The sequence below is a fragment of the Nestor notabilis genome, unplaced genomic scaffold (assembly GCF_000696875.1).
Source record: "Nestor notabilis isolate BGI_N333 unplaced genomic scaffold, ASM69687v1 scaffold30251, whole genome shotgun sequence".
NCBI lineage: Eukaryota > Metazoa > Chordata > Aves > Psittaciformes > Psittacidae > Nestor > Nestor notabilis.
Window position 1 is genome coordinate 27,149 of NW_009916520.1, and position 16,428 is coordinate 43,576.

Below are 16,428 nucleotides of genomic sequence, written 5' to 3' on the forward strand. Positions count from 1 at the left end.
GTTGGAACAAGATGATCTTTAAGGTCCCTTCCAACCCAAACCATTCTATTATTCTATGATAATTTTACATGCACTTCCAGGTAGCTGGCACTACTGACAGAGATGGTTTCACCCGATGTTCACTGCTTCTTCCTGCCCCTTTGCTGCCTTGTGCCCTTTTTGGCAAGATCATCTGCATAGCCACATGGGGAACCTGATTCTGATCGAGATCCAGATGAAAATTAACCCAGCAAAACAAACACACCCCACAAAAAACATATTTAGTTTTAATCTGAATCTGTTCCCTGATCTGACTCACCATGTGGGCACACAAATGTTTGCAGCAGCACAGTGGAGGAGGCAGGGCAGAAGCAGAAATAAACAGATTCTTGTAGAAGCAGAGAAATGCCTCTTAGCAGTGGTGTCAGGCCACACCAGCTCGCACTGTGAACCTATGCCATGAAATATTACATCTTCCTGTCTATGGAAATGATATTGACTGATGTCAAAGACAACACTATTTGTTAAATGCTGGAATAAAATGTTTTCTTTTTCCTTTTTTCTTAGGGCTCAGTCAAGTTACATGTGGGAACCACACCAAGGCTCCTTGCGCAAGGAGGCAAAAGCTAGGTGTATGTTTTTCTTGTATATGTCATATTCCTGCCTGGTAACACCCAGGATCCTGGGATAAACTGAACTCCCACTGTGGCCTGTGGCAGCTTACTCTCTTCTGTAGCACGAAAGCCCCCCAAGATGCAATTGGCCTTGAGGAGGTCAGAGAGTCTCTTGCCCTGAGGTTACAAATGCTCCCATGTGCTAGCAGCAACTAACCATCAGCCTTAAAGGAACATGTGAAAATCAGGTATCAGCTGCTGGCAGTGCATTTCCTGTTGTCCTGGCTAAGCAGAGCACATGACAGGATTGCAAAATTTGACAGTATTTCTACAGCAGCTATTAAGCAAAAGATTTTTTTCAGCAGTGTTTTTTTTTTATGTTGGTGTAAATAGTTAAATTGCTGCAAAGTCATTCCTATTGACTAAACAAAGAAAGTTTGTTCCTCTTGGCAGTGGGGTGGTACCTCAGCCCTGAGGGTCAGCCTGCTCATTTCAGCAGTAACTTAGCGAGAGGATGCCCGTGTGTGTAAAGGGGTGCAGTATGGGTCATCATGGTTAGCTTCTGTGGGCCCTGAGGTTCAACATGGCACAAATGCACATGTGCATGTTTACACAGGCTGTACTAAACCAGGGAAACACAGGACACTTGCATCACTGCACTGTCAGTAGCCTCACTTAATGCTGACAACAGATGTTGCAGAACCACTGGAAAAAATGTGTCCCACCCTTGTCTCTCTGCTGCCACTGCACAAGCACTGGAAGCTTTTCTGAAACAAATTTGAACACTGGAACTAGATGATCTTTAAGGTCCCTTCTAACCCAAACCATTCTATGATTCTGTGATTTGAGTGAATTACTCAAATCATAGAGTAATATGGAAGGGGACTCCAGTCACATGCTGAATGATGCAGTTTCTGTGGTACTGGTCTTAATATGCTTATTGTCATAGATACTACAGGCTTATACACCAGTGAGAAATAAATCGACATCTGTGTTACTTCCACCCTGGGTTCCTCAAGCTGTAATGGTGCACACAACTGGGGTATGGGACTTCTTAAAACTGAAGAGCAAGAAAATAATGAGGTGTGATCTGAAGATTCAGGAGTAACAGCAGACTTTTATGCCTTCTAAAATCCACAATCTAGAAGCAGAGCTGGAGAGAGCTCCTGAGGTTATCAAAATAATTTCTGTCATTTTCCAGCCACCTGCAGTGAGCCCTTTGAAACTGTGTGGTCTGAGGACAGAAAACCTTTACAGCTCTGCAGGAGGAGGAAGTCTGCAACAGGAAGATGTGTTCTCTGAACTGAGCACCAAGAGAGAACAGCAAAAGAGGTGGGTGAGGCTGCAGGAGAAATCTTGTCGTGCAATAAAGTGGGCATTCATTTTCTGCTATAACAATAAAATAAACTCCTTGGCCACCTGGTGGCGGTTTCAAGGGATAGTCTTGGCCTCCTGCCTTCCTGTCCCTGCGGTGGCAACCCTTCTGTCAGTCCTCCCCACTGGAGCATCTGCAGGATGGGCAAGGGAGAAGAAACCTCTGACTTCTCTCTAGAGCAGGCTTAAGACCTGCATAGTCAGGGTGGGCTCACTTGCTTAGTGAGAGCAAGGAAATGACTTTTCACAACTAATAAAGCATTGTTGGCCCTGACAGTGCCTGCCTTCCAACAGTAAAAGAAGTGAAAGTGGATGAGGTTTTCTCCAAACATCGCATTGGCCTAACCAAATGAAAAGTTGAAAGGAAAATAATACCCGGCTGAGATTCTCCCATCTCATAGACAAGTAATGGTTGTTTTGGAAGGAAAAACAGCTTTATTTCTCTGAGCTTGCTTCACTATGTTGTATTTTAAATCTGCCCCATTTCACTTGCTTAGCTTTAGGACACTTTCAGATCGTCAGATGCAAGAAGCTTAGATGGCTGATCATTTTAGAATGATTTTCCATATCTCTGGGAAAGTAGGAAATCACAGTGGGTGACTAAATCCACTGCCCGGGTGTTTGCCTGTGTGGCTATGCCAAGCTGCACATTGCTGGCTGCATATTCACAACTAAAAGGCTAACTAAGTGTGTGATATTTGATACTGTCCAGGCGCCTACAAAGAGGACAGCAAGAAAAAGTTACCCAACCACTGAAGATAACTCTTAGTGATGAGGAAGAGGGTGAAGACTGCAGCCTGGCTGACAGCTGTGAAGGTGCATTGAGTGAGACCTCTGATAAGGACCTCATTGGAAGGATTTCACTTGATTCTTCTTGCCACTCCTGCCTCTCCCAGTCTTCCGCAGGTACTGGACCTAAACATCTGGGAAAGGATTAGCACCAGGTAGTGATACATGGCACTAACCATTTGTAGATAGGTGTGTAAGTAACTGCAGTGTTTTAAGAGATCTGGCTTCTGTGCGCTAGAGCAGCAATTTGGAAATATAATTGGAGAGCCAGACCCTAAGTAAACCATTCTAGTTTTTAAGCAGGATATGGTGGCCAGCTGTGTTGACTATCAGTTGATTCATCAGCATGGATCTGTAGAATCAAGAGGAACAAAGCTGATCTTAAACCTGCTTAGCATTGAGTCTAGAGGAAGGACATGCCTCTGTCTTCTACCTTGTATCATTAACTTATGTCAGTGACAAGTAAGCCTAAAACACTGGTGTTCCAACTGAGCTATATTTTAACCCAGTTGGCACTGGTGGAAATATTGTCTAGGCTTATGGTTAAGGTTTAACTGGTCAACTGGGAATTCTGGAAAGATATGCAACCAAAGAGATGCATTCAATAAACAGTATAAAAATGAAATCTGTTCCTCTACGCATCAAGAACAAAGCCAAAGGCCTCTCCAGAGTTGCATTTACATGAATGAAAGCAGAATTCCTGCTCTTCACCACTTACTGAATATTGTATTTAAGAATATTAGAAAAATTAATAATGGTTATTCCAAATACATATCGAGTAGAGGGCCTTACAAAAGTACAACTTTAATCTATTACTATGGTTAATGATAACTTTTGGGGGGGTCTCAATAAATACTGGCATGTGAGTTTTTGCTTTATGTTTCTTTCAAGGGAAAAATTGATCTATTAAAATTAAAACAAAAATATTTTGGAAAAATCAGAAGTATAATTAAACTGTTCAAAGCCTCTGTGTACTAACAGTAATATAAGCAATAGCTCTTTAATAAGAACAGAAACTGTTTGGAAAAATCTAAAGAAATGGCCAATTGTCCAGTAACCACAAAGGTCTTACATTATGATCTTGTGGTGTCTTTAGGTTTAATCTGATCTTTTTTAGATTTAATATGATTTCCATAAATTGAGTATGATTTATTATGATCTCATCATCTTTGTAGATTGAGTAGACAATGTCCCAGATATCTCACAGTGCACCAGTGTCATGCCTTATAGGACTATGAAAGTGAATGGTTGGGCATAAATCTGCCCCACTTTTAACCAAATCTGCCAGCATTTGGTTACAAGATTGATGGAGTGGTTTGAAATCTAGTGTTACATAGGGGATGGGGGTGTGTGCAGATGACCCAGATCCCAAATTACAAGCAGCTGGCCATAATAAGCAAGATTCAAATAATCACGAGCACAGTAGCGTTTGCCCACTGTCACTAATAAACATGTATGTTTCGCAGAGCAAATACCTGATAAAACTTTAGCAACTGATAGATTTTATTCAGCAAGGCAATTAAAAATATACTTGACCTCTGTGACTTGAGACTGTGTCAAGATTTGGAGAGGTATTTAAATGCCTCAACACTTAGCTTCAGAAGTGTGTTCTACCCAATGTGATTTTCTCACAGAAGAACTTGTTGCTGAAAACGGTCCTTCTGACCAGGAAAGGACAAGTCATTTGAGCTAACCCATTCTATTTAAAAGTAGTTGCAGCAACAGATCCATATAATCTGCAGTCTTTGGAAGTTGTTGAGTGTTATTTCGGGCTCTTGAGTCAGGCATACCAGTCTTTCAGAGTGTATTTACTTAAAAGCAAATAGAAACCCCTATGAAATTTACACATTTTTAAAGTATATAGTATTATGGAAATTGTTCAGTGAAAATTTTGTATCAGCTTTAAGTGGTTACCTAAGCAGTAGAATACATCCCCATCAATTAGGAGTTACGAAGCTGAACTTTCTGGGCCTGGGGTTTGGTGGCACATTCTTTAGATTGTGTTCCCACCCTGGACCCTGCACATCAGGCACTTAGGTACAGTCAGTTCTCTTAATAGACAAGAGCAATTGGACCCCTGCTATATATAGCATGGTTTTAAGCATGCATACATGCATATTATATTCATAAGTCAGCAACAAGACTTTTCTTCTCTATATGTTGCACCTGAGATTACATGGGCTAAAATATGAACGGCCAGACAGTAGCCCTGCATGAAGGACAATATTTTCCCCAGCAGTCAGGCACTTTCCATGATTTTAAGGCTAATCTCAAGATCTTATTCTTACACCTCTGCCTCTGATTAAAAAAAAAGTGAATCCACACATCTGCAATTATTCCTGTGCCTTGAATTTCAGATCATTGCATGAGGTCCTCAGGTATTTAAAACAACTCAGCGCAAATGCTGGCCAGGAATGATGCACATATGATCCTGCCTGAGAATAGGAGGATGGGTGAGCTGGTGTGTTCCACTTGAGCTGTGTGTGGCTCATGAGCAGTTCCAGTGCTTGGCATGTCACCAGCAGTACTGGCAGGGAGGCTGCCAAATAACCCAAACCTCTGGCTATCAGAGGAAGCAATTCAACAAGGCTAGGGATACATCTGCCCACCCATCTCCATCACACAGCATTCTCTGATACCTTTTGCTCACCAGGTCAGTCATTTAGGAATAAGATGAACTGGTAAATCGCTGTGCTTCCCTCCCTGTTTCAGGTTCGTCACAGGCTCAGGAAGGTGCAATGTTCTCCAACCCAAACCACTGCCTAATTCCATCCCCTCCAAAAACCCCTTCACCTGCATCTGTAACAGGTGTCGCAGCAAGACCCTGGAAAAAAAGGAACCACAGGATAAGATGCCTAAAAATACCCAGCCAAGAGGACAGGCAGTGGATACAGCAATGCCAGCCAAGGGCTCGTCAAGAAACTTCAGCCCAGCTTCTGGGCAAGAAATTTGCTCTTCTGAGCCAGCACAGCACGCCGGCTGCCTCTGGATCTCGAGGGCAGCACCAGCCTGCTGGGAGCGCTGGCCAGCAAAGGCCTATTACAGTACCAACAGTTGTTGGATCAACAAGCATCAGGTATGCACACTGCCAGCAGCAGTGCCTGCAGTGTGTCTGGGGAAAACAGAAGGGACTTCACAGCAGGAAAAAGCAAACTTCTGTGTTGTCTCTGGAGTCTCCTGTCTGTTCTGTAAAAAGCCCTCTTTTTATTTGTGCTGACATTTACCTTTGTGCATCTAGTGCTAAACTAAACATTTTCTCATGTTCCTTATAGCTTAAACATTGGAAATTTTGTATTTTCTTAAATAATAGTCCAGAATTTTCTTGTGTTCTTACTGCTCCATTCTCATGGGCTGATGCCCATGTCTGTTGCAGAGCTCTTATAGTGGCACTTGTTCAAGACTCTCCTTGGCTAAACCCCAGGACAAGTTCCTGACATCACACTTCTTTTTTTTTTTCCTTTCTTAAAACTTACATTCATTCATGTTAGAATGAGCTTTGTAAAATAAACTGGGCATTGGAGAAGCATTACATTCACCAAAACGTAGTTATTTATGAACCTGCTTACTGTAAGATTAGCATCTGGTTGCTTCTTTGAAGAAATAAAACTGAGGAGTTGTGAATGACACTTTGATTTTAACATAGACATTACAGAGCAGTATAGGCAGAGAGTACATGCCTTGTGTGGGAAGCTGGTGTGTCTTCTGCTATCCCAAGCCTGGCAGCTTTCAGTTGAGTTTTCAGAGCGAGAGACAGCAGAGCTGGTGGGGAGGATGCAGATATACAGACCCTGAGTGCAATTTCACCATAGTGTTTCTCTCTTTTCTCCCAGGCCCATTGTGGATGAGAGCCCTCCTGGAGAGATCAACCACCACCAGCCAGCTGCCTGCTCATCCACAAAAGCCTCACAGAGGTCTGGACTGATGAACACTGCTTGGCCCCTGACTGCCAGGGCCATGCTGCAGCCATTGCCACACAGACCCACTTCCTCAACGTCTCAGAAGAGAAGTCCCCAGTCCTAGAAGATACCTAGGTGGCAGCATGTGAGGATCCACGTACACAGCACAGTCTTGAAAGATTGATGCTATCTTCTTTCAGCTTCTTCTGCAAGCTAAATGCAGAGCTGTGCAAGTAGAGCAGTTCAAACAAACGACATGATTTGCCTCAATTAAGGCTACAGCTGGTCCAGAACTGCTTTCTTTAAAGAGCACCCGCTGATCAACAGAAGAGCTAATCAACCTCTTATTATAGACAACCATGGTTATTTTTGCAGCCTTCATGCACTAAAGCAGAACAAGTCCTAGTGTATTTCCTCTCATCCACACTATGCTCTGCTCTGTGAGTCAGGCAGGGACACTGAACCAAGCAGAGCATGGAGCTTTCAGTTTGTGGTGTAGCGTGGGCTGGAGGAGATGAGGGACACAGAGCATTCCCTCTCGCTCCTATCCCTTTGATCTAGCAGCATCCCACAATGTATCTTATGCATCCCTGGATGTTTAACATATAATGTACGAAGTCAAAGGCTTGAGAGGAAGCGATGTCTGGAGCAGGTTGTAAGGGGAGGGTGCGTGGCCTGAGGAAGAGCCCGGGAAGGCTGGGTGTTTTCAGAGGTTATGCCCCCACAGGAGCTCACCCATTCACAGGAATCTGAGGATCTTGTTGCCTACATTGCTATGGGAGATAATGCTGACCAGGTGGCTTTCAATATTAATATGTTTGTTTGCTCCATAGCTACCTGGAAGGATTTATCTTGCTTCCTATGGATAGATGCATACCGGAATGTCATTAGCATGTAAGCAAGTGTCAAGAGCATCCTCTGCATGTGCCTTTTGAGTCAGGCATCCCATCTCTAGCTTTCTAGACCAAATAGACTTTCTAATTTCATGTGACTGAATAATTTTAAGTAATGCTGCAGCAAAGACAAGGCAGGGAAGAAAGGGAATAATCCTTTCTCTTTTTTTCAATAGGGCATTTGTTTTATGTTTGGGTGAGATTCAAAACATTGGTTTTAGTGACTGCAGACTGAGATGCTGATCCAAATGACTGTGCCTTAAAACTTCATTGATGTTGCAGTCTCAAACCATGCATCATCACATTTTTTTCCAGTTTAAATTACTATGTTAGATATATATTTTTAAATCAGTTGATAAACAGTAATTACATGATAGGTTAATGAATTGGTTTATGTCTTCTTTCTGCTGGTGAGCTTATCATAGAGGAGCAGAACAAGAGAAAACCCCAAAACTTTGTCTCATCATGCTTATACTTGTACCACTTTTTCCTTCAAAAGACCCTGGAGCTTTAAGCTAATTTGTCCAGTTTTGTCAGGTCCTGGAGGAAATCATCCATCAAAAATCATTAAAACCTATGAGGTGTGTGATTCTGTGCAATACTATGGGTGCAGGCAGGATTTACCATCAGATGTCACCCAACACCAGTGTCTGTGTTCTTAAACAGGTTCCTAAAATTCACTTTTTGCCAGTGTCTCTGACTGTAACCACCACCAAAACACAAAAATCTGACCTTGTGAAAGAAAGAGGGAAATGGCAGCATAGTTACCAGAAATGCTCTGTGCTCTCCCCGCCTGCTTGAGGTCTGCAAGCCTCACTGGCCATCAGCACTGGTGACAATCAGGCCCTTCTCTATAGCCAGAGTCAAATCAGTGGGTGAGGGGTAGGGCTGTCTTCTCCAAATATTCAGAGCTGGCTTCTCAATTTGCATCTTTCGTTTCAAAAGGGTGGAGAGGAAAAAAGAAGGCATAAGTGATTTTTTTGTGAGAGGAAACGGGCAGCTACTTGGGTCTGCATGTGTGCATCTGCAGATGCAAAACCCTGGGTACAGATCTGGAAAGTACTCTCAAAAGCTCCTGTGAGCTTGTCTCATGGCAAACACAACTTGGCTCTGTATGTGCGTGGGGCAAGATGCTTCTTTGTGGTGGTGGAGAGGGCTTGGAGAAAGGGTCAGGAGAAAAGCTCTGCCCTCATGTGTGGGAAGGGTGACTGAGGGCTTCATCAAAACCATTTGATACAGGGTTTCCTCTCTCAGATGGAACTTGCAGTCAGGATGCCCAACGCTTCTTGGGGAGGCATGCTCGGTCTTGAGCTGTGTTGCTGCCCTGAGATATCTGGGCTACCATGCTCAGCAAAGTGACAATGCTTAGATCTTGGGCATTGCTCTCCCCAAATGGATCTCCAGCTGTGTTACCAGAGCAGAGACTGGTTTGGGTCATACAAAGAGGAAGGTGAAGCAACTTGGCAACAGAGCAGTGGCACCAGTAGGAATCTGACTTCCCTCGATAGGGCACACATCTTGTTAATAGCTTTGGCGACTGGGAATAGGGGAAGACTAATTAGTTCTCAGCACATGAAAGCTTAGCAGGTAGCAGGGCCAAGCATTGGTGGACAGCTCTGCCCGAGGCTTAAGTTTTTGGGTACCATATTTGTTGTGTCCTTTCTGGGTGATCTGACCTGCTGAGTAGTATGTGCCAGAGCATGTGCTCTAAAGCTAAACGCATAACATGACTCTGCGCCAGGCTGTCATGCTTGGAGCAGCAGGGAGGCTTGTTAAGAGAGCAAGCTTGTCATCACAGCCAGACCTGATGCCTGGAAGAAGGGCTGGTTGTCTCCTCTGCCTGTAGTGGGTGCACCTCAAGGCTGCTACGCTGTTGTTTGTTGCAGTTTCCAGGACAAGCAAAATAAATAAGGCTGTTGCAGATCAGATCTGCACAGGTGTGACAGATCCACAGAGGAAATCGTTGTTCTGGTTTTAGCCTCTGCTCTTCCACCTTATACCTTTTTCATCTAGAAAATGTAAAAGCCAGCCAGGGCTTTATGGGCTAATTAGGAAATACCAGGCATGGTGGGCTACCCAGGAATTCTGTTCTCTTGGCCCAAAACCGAAATATATGGGGAGTTTCATCATGAGTTTTCGTGTCACTGTTTCCTCTGCTAAAATCCTGTGTTGGTCTATTGTATATGGACAAATTCCTTTAATGAATTAGCTTATTCCTATCCCTGCCTTTGTATACTCAATATTTATCTCAGTAGGATCCTTGCTTTCGGTTGGATGCAACTAGTTTCATATGTACATTACCAGGGTCCATCCCCTCATTCTTGTAAGGAGCTGCTGATGGCTTTAAGTATCTCACTGCCTTGATGGGATTTGCTGCCAACTGCCAAATTGATATCTAGTGTGTAAGTAGGAGAGAGGGGTGAGAACTACTCCCCATCCCAGCTATTAATAAATCAGCACCACAGGGAAGTGCTTTCTGCCAGCACATGCTGCTAAGGAAGGGGTGGTTAGCTGGGGCAGCTGCCCTGCAGGGAGCGGGGCTAGCAGCAAAGGGATGTGGTCCAAAGTGACACTGCTGCGGCGTTAGCAGAAGCACAGTCCATCCAGGAGGCCTCTCAGCCTCGCAGCTGGCGTCCTGCGAGCCCCTCTGCTGGAGTGCCTGGTGATGCCCTGCATACTGAAAGGCTCTGCTCAGCCAGAGCTTTAGAAAATAATTAGAGAAAGAAGCGTGGAGCTGCACGCCAGCCAGCCAGTTCCTGCGGTGTCTAAAACCCCTTCCTTCTCCTGAAGGGAGCACGGCTGGGACGGCATCCCACTCAAACAGGCTCCGACCTGTCCCCCAAACAAAGCATCCACCACTGACACTTCCTCTCCCCATCGCCATCAGGAACCCTGCTGTGCCTGTGCATCCCCTGCTAGAGCTCAGCCTGATTATGCTAAAATTAACGGAGTAATTGAGATGATTTTTTTAAGCGTGTCAGGGGCTGATGGCCTTGCAACAGGATCCTCCCGCATGGCACAGTGTAAACCAGAAAATGAAATGTTGGACTCCTGGGTGGAGAGTTGCAGCATCATTTATAAATGTAAGACCTGTGCCTGAGGAAGAGTGAGTGCCCGTGCTTTCAGGCAAGCCGCCGCTTTGCTTCAGTTTGAAGAGCAAGAAGAACGTCTTGAAATGGACGCTAGAGGGAAGAAGAGAGTCTCACAAGTGTAACTTTTAAAAGACTCGGAAACCAGCCACGAACAGCTCCAGGGCATTTGGGGAGGTGTCCGGCACTCACTGGGCTCAGCATTTTCTTTCTTGCCTTCTCCAGCATCCAGCGTGCTGGCCTTGAATGACGCTCCTGAACGCACTACGCTGTATCACATATGACTTTGATTTATTTGGAAATACTTCCTCAGCAAACCTGCAGTGCCCACAAAATGTAATGGGCCCTGTCTCAGCATGGAAAAGCTGTGGTGCTATAGGGCACCCGTGATGCTACAGGGCATCTGATGATGCTATGTGCAACCCCAGCATGTCTTAAATAGATGATTTTTGTCACAGGCCATAGCTGCAAACAGGCTCTAGACTGCATGGCTTGAGCTCAAGCTGTATCCCCATCCTGCCTCTTGCCATGCCCAGCTGAAATGAGGTGGTTTGGGGAGGGGAAGGGGGTTATCCACACAAGATCTGGGTGCTCCTACAGTTGCAGCAGGATCAAGTGTCTGTTGAATGCCCAGCTCAGCAGCCAGCCTGGCCTTCTCAGCTCTCAGGCTCTGCTGGACAATGCTCCCGGAGCACTACACCGTGTGTCAGGCTGTGCTGCGCTGTGTCCCCTCCACAGGGCGATGCATCTGTGTGTCCAGGCTCTGGAGCATGGGGCACATGGGATGTCTGCATGGGAATGCTGCCAGGCCTGAGCAGGAGGGGCTGTGCTGCCAACACAAATGGGCAGGGATGGAGAGGGGCTGTCGTGTCATGCTGGCATTTGGGATGGCGGCCAAAAGTGCTAGCGGGGGACTTTGTGTGTGCCCATGTGTGTAGCTGTGTGTGTGCATGTGTCTGCTCCCTTCCCTGAGCCAAGAGCAGAGGGCATGGGAGGTCGAACCAGGACAGCAGGGTGGGTTCAGGCTGCAGGAGAGCTTACCCAGCAAGACCCTGATCATTCTGAGTCAGCCATTGCCAATCTGGGGCCAATGTGGAAATAGCAAAGAGCTGCAAAAGCACTCCTCCTCCATTTGCAGGTCTTGGCAGGATTTGTGTCTCCCACTGCATGCTTCAGCCAGCACAGGCCCCCAGGGAGGCTCTGGCAGAAAGGCTGTGAGAATTCTTTCACTCAAGATAGCCCAAGCAGTGTCCTACCCCAGGGCACAGTCCCCATCTGCGCTGCTGCAGCCTTTCCCTGCCCCTGGGCCACCGTAGATGGAGGAGATGAGGACCAAGAAACTCTGCAAGTCCCAGCCTCACTACTTCCCTCTCCTCTGAGGTGTCAGTGCAGTGGGGAGCACCTCCAGGTTCAGTGGTGTAGTTGGGTCATCCCCACACCTTCAGTGGTCAAGCAGCATTTCAGCCTCACAGGAAGGCAGCAGAAGTCCTTTTCTCTTGCCTGTGGCCAAGGTAAGCTCTTGACCAGCACCCTGTGAGGTACCTGGGCTTGGGGTCAGTCCTTCTGGTTTACAAAGCCTCAGGCCAGATTCTCAGCTGGTGCAAACTGGTGTTGTCTCCCTGATTTTCACCCAAGCCAGATTATATGTGCTAGCTGCGGAGCTGGCCCTTCACTCTCTAAGCACTGTGCCCATCTCAGCAAGGATCCTGGAAGGCTGAGATGGTTTATTTGATGGGCACTGGGGCTGCTGCTGCCACATGCAATTTATTTCTGTCCTGGATCATGGAGCTTGAACCATCATTCCTATTTTCAGTGCTTCTGCCATGGCTTTGCAGCATCATCACTGTACAGCAGCTGCCTGTGCTGCATGTCCAAGAAGGGTACCAGAGCTGAAGGGCTTCTCCCAGGCTCCCGTGGGACCAGCAGGTGCTCAGCAGCCACCTACATCTGTGTCCTGCCCACATCCAGAAGACATTGCTCAAAGCTTGTAGCTTCAGTCCAGGAGCAGTGTGCTTTGGTCCTGGAATAACGTTGATCCAGTGGGTCCAGGGTTCCCTATCTGCTCAGGCTTTTCATGGGAGCAACCAGCTTTTTGTGATGGGATCAGGTTGGCTTGGGATGAGAGACCCAGGGACATGCTGGTGTTGATCTAGGTGAGCAGGCAAGTGCCAATTCACCTGCTCTGAGGATATTCATGATGCTGTCAGGGAGGAGGCAGCAGACAGAAAATAAATACAGCTCAAATGCAGGAGAGAGGTGAATGTAAGGAAGCACAAGAATACCTCTGCAGGGTAAATCCTAACCCCCTAAGCCCTCACCCCTGGTCCTGTGTCATCTCCAACTGTAGCAAGTAGCAGATGCCCAAAGAAAAGCCATCAGAACATAGGAACAGGACAAGTAATGTCTCCTCCTTGTCTTGCCCCATCTCTCAACTAAGTGCCTGTTGCACAGGACAAATGAACATCAAAATGGGCCCAAAATGCTCTCCCAGCCTCCAGCAATCTGTGAATTTAATTAGTGAATTTAAATCTTTGCATTTAATACATGGCATTGGTTAGATAGGGTTAGATTTTTCCCCATTAAGTCTCACAGGCTGTTCTTGAGGGGAGCATCCTTTTGCAGCTGGTGTGACTGCCAGTGGCTCCACATTTCCAAGGGCTTGGTGTCATTTTGTCTTTTTTTTAATGACAAAAGCCCAGAATAACAGCCACGAGGGGATACAATGTTTGTTTGCCAAGTGGTGTGGAAATCCAGAGAGGCTGTCATTGATCCTCATTCACAGACTGCGAGTCACCTCCAAGTCTCCCCGTTCCCCACTCCCTGCATTGCCACATGCCACCTCTTCCCTGCTTCATGGCTTCCCCAAGCAGGCTGGCCCATGCGGGGCCTGTCCCTGAGGCTTTCTCTTTTTGCTCTGCTTTGGCTTGCTGGGGCTCATTGATGCATCCTGAAGCCAAGGGCAGGAGTTTGCTGTGGCTCCACAGACTTCTGCCTTGTCTTGCAGGGGCTGGTGTGAGTAGTGATGCTTCATCCTGCCAGCACTGTCTCCCTGTGCAGCATCCCTAGATGAGAAATTTGGGTGCTCTCCCTCCAAACTATGGTGTGCAGGCACTTTGTGCTCCAGAGTTATCACCTGCTGCCTGCAGCCCCACTGCCTCACTCGTGCACAGTAGCTGATATCTCCTGCCAAACTGCAGAGCGAGCAGCAGAATCATGCATGGGAGAAGGGACAAGCACACCAGGCTCCATCCCTCTGTAATGTCCCAGCCAGTGTCACACTCTCCCTGGTATTCCCATGCCCCTGCATGGACAGCAGGCACCATGTGAGATAGGTGAGTACCTGGGGCTGCGAGTGCAAATATGTGCATCCAAATTCCTGCCAGTGCTGCAGAGGGGAAGAGCTGTCCCAGCCACATCCCCTGATGCCCTTGTCACCCGGCGGGGACCCGCCACAGTGCCAAGTGCTGCTCTTCCCTGTGGCTCAACCCTGCAGCATCCTGCCTTTTCCTTATTTGTTTTTCTCCCCTTGAGAGCTATTCTTTCGCTCCCATATGCTGTAATAATTACAAGCGATAACTCAGCAGCTGCTCTGCTATTCCAGGCTCAGCAGAGCCACGCGCCTCCGCCTTCCCTCCCTCCCACGGCTCCAGGTCAGCGTCTTGGCTCCGGCAATCAGGGATTCCTGCAATTTCTGCCACTTGGGAGGATCTGGACCCTTCTCCCCTCTGTCACCATCTGGCTCCTGCCTGCCCACCCCAGCATCACCAAGGGGGATGGGACTGCGACATCCATCTGTTACCATGGAGAAAGCTAAGCCAGTGAAGGGATGCGCCCCGCATCCCAGGTGAAGGGCAGCAGAGAGGGGGCGAGAGGGATTTTCTGGTGTATTTGTTTTATTGTCATGTATCTGGTGTCACTTGTGAGGTCTGCTGCAGGTGACAACCACCACCGTTGCTCACAGTGGATGGTACCTCCTAAGACCTCTTGCTGGAAGAGGTGGTGGCCTTAGACATGGTGTGGCAGATTCCACCATCATAGCGGGTGGACCAAGTCCCCATCCTTCAGATGAATGCAATGCCTCCAGTGCAACACTGGCAGGGCAAAAGTGATTACAGGAAAAAAAGGCTTCTTGGGTTCAGCTGCTTTGGTAGCAGCCCAACACTGCAGGCTGCAGCCAACTGAGCTAAAAACGGTGCAGAGATGGAGAGCAGAGCCGAGCCAAGAAGGCCAAATGCAGCTCTTTGGTGGTGAGCAATGCTAGTTGCAAAACCAGACTCATGTAATTAAAGGTTGCATCTTGTGTTGGCCTGGGCTGACCCCAGAGATGCCTTTGCTAAAGAGATAAGAGCAAGGAGGCTGCCTATGGCCTGGAGGTCCTCTTCGCTGTCCTGTGCTGCGTGCTGCTCCGGCTGCACTGACACATGCACACACAGCCCATGGACCCCCTGGGCATGCCATGCTATCCTCGGCACTGCACATCTCATCCCATCCTGGCAGACTCCCAAGGAGGTGATTGTCCCCCATGCAGCATCCCTGGGGTCCAGGGTAGCACCCAGCCTTCGCGCTTTGGGTGTGAAAGGGTTTTTTTCTCCCTTTACAAGAGACTTTTGCCTACAGTTTGTCCAATTGCTGACAGCTCAGTGTGAAAACATGGCAGGAAGAGGTGTTTCTGCGTGCTCCCCTCCCCAAAGGAAGCTCTGCCTCTCTGAGAATCCCAGCCTCTCCCCAGTCAGTTGGGCTGCTGAGGCCAGAAGCTCATCTCCAGCACAGATGAAGCTTCCCAGAAATGTGTCAAGACAGCCTGAGCTGTGCCGATGGAAGCGAGACGTGAGAGTCTGCTTTGCACTCACCCAGCCCATGGAAGGCTGCGCTCCACTTCCCAAGTGTTGCAAATCCAATACCTGCCTGCTCCTGCATGATCCTATACCTGCTGCTTCCCGTCTTCCAAAGCTGGCATTCCCAGCCCGGTTGCAGTGGGCTTGTGACAGTGGCAAAGCCCCATGGCAATGTGAGGCAAGTGCCTGCAGCGTGGCCAGCACGTGAATTCATTTTTGGGAAGCTGGGGTGCAGGCAAGCTGCCTGTTCTTCCTCCCCCATGTCCTTCGCTTTACTGAGATAGCAAAATGCTGGGGGTTAAGGACAGGATTTTACTTAGAGATGGGATTTGCCACAGCCACCAGCTCTCAGTGGTGCTGGCTCTTCTCACCTTGTCTCCACATGGTGATGTGTACCACAGCAGTGACATCTTCCCCTGCCACCAGCCAGCCTGTCCCTGCAGGCAGCGGATCCTGCAGGATGCCTGGGGCAGGTCTCTCTAACGGACAGGGGCAGATGCTCTTTCTCCTGGTCCTCCCAAAGCTGTAAGTGGGAGTCTGCAAGGAGGAGGGTCTTCCCAGGAATTTCGTTTCCCAGGCTGGGAATGCTGCTTCTGGCACCACTTCAGTGTGGTGGTGGGCAAGGTCAGGGTCTGTGGCTGAGGATTTTGTGCCACAGAGTGCAAAGGTAACCATGAAAACTGCATCCCTCTGCTTTTGGGCCAGCAGCCACAATGCTCTGCCTTGAATTACTCTCCACCCAGAAGGCATTTGGAAGAGGTGGCATGGTGCTTATCTGAGCTGGCTTTGATGCTTCACAGCTCTGCGAGACCACCAAGCACAGGCTCCAGTGCTGGCGCTGGTGGCACTGGGACGTGCTGGAGCACCGCTTGCCAGAGAGGCAACACGTGCCTCACTTACACCTCCCACATGGGAGTAGGCAGCCCCAGGAAGAGGCAGCCTGAGCAGGCTGTGCCATC

The 16,428-nt window shown here is 47.8% G+C and overlaps 1 protein-coding gene across 1 annotated transcript in view; it reads left to right on the forward strand.

Annotated features, from left to right (window-relative positions):
• Positions 1 to 6,776, forward strand: part of LRRC56 (leucine rich repeat containing 56) — a gene marked incomplete at its 5' end in the record, with an annotated part of 15,741 nt that extends 8,965 nt beyond the window's left edge. The window contains 5 exons of the mRNA XM_010024628.1: positions 547 to 611; positions 1,795 to 1,925; positions 2,680 to 2,873; positions 5,469 to 5,832; positions 6,587 to 6,776. Of these exons, the coding sequence (XP_010022930.1) occupies positions 547 to 611; positions 1,795 to 1,925; positions 2,680 to 2,873; positions 5,469 to 5,832; positions 6,587 to 6,776 (944 nt within the window). The remainder of the gene's footprint in view (positions 1 to 546; positions 612 to 1,794; positions 1,926 to 2,679; positions 2,874 to 5,468; positions 5,833 to 6,586) is intronic.
• Positions 6,777 to 16,428: the final 9,652 nt, after the last annotated feature.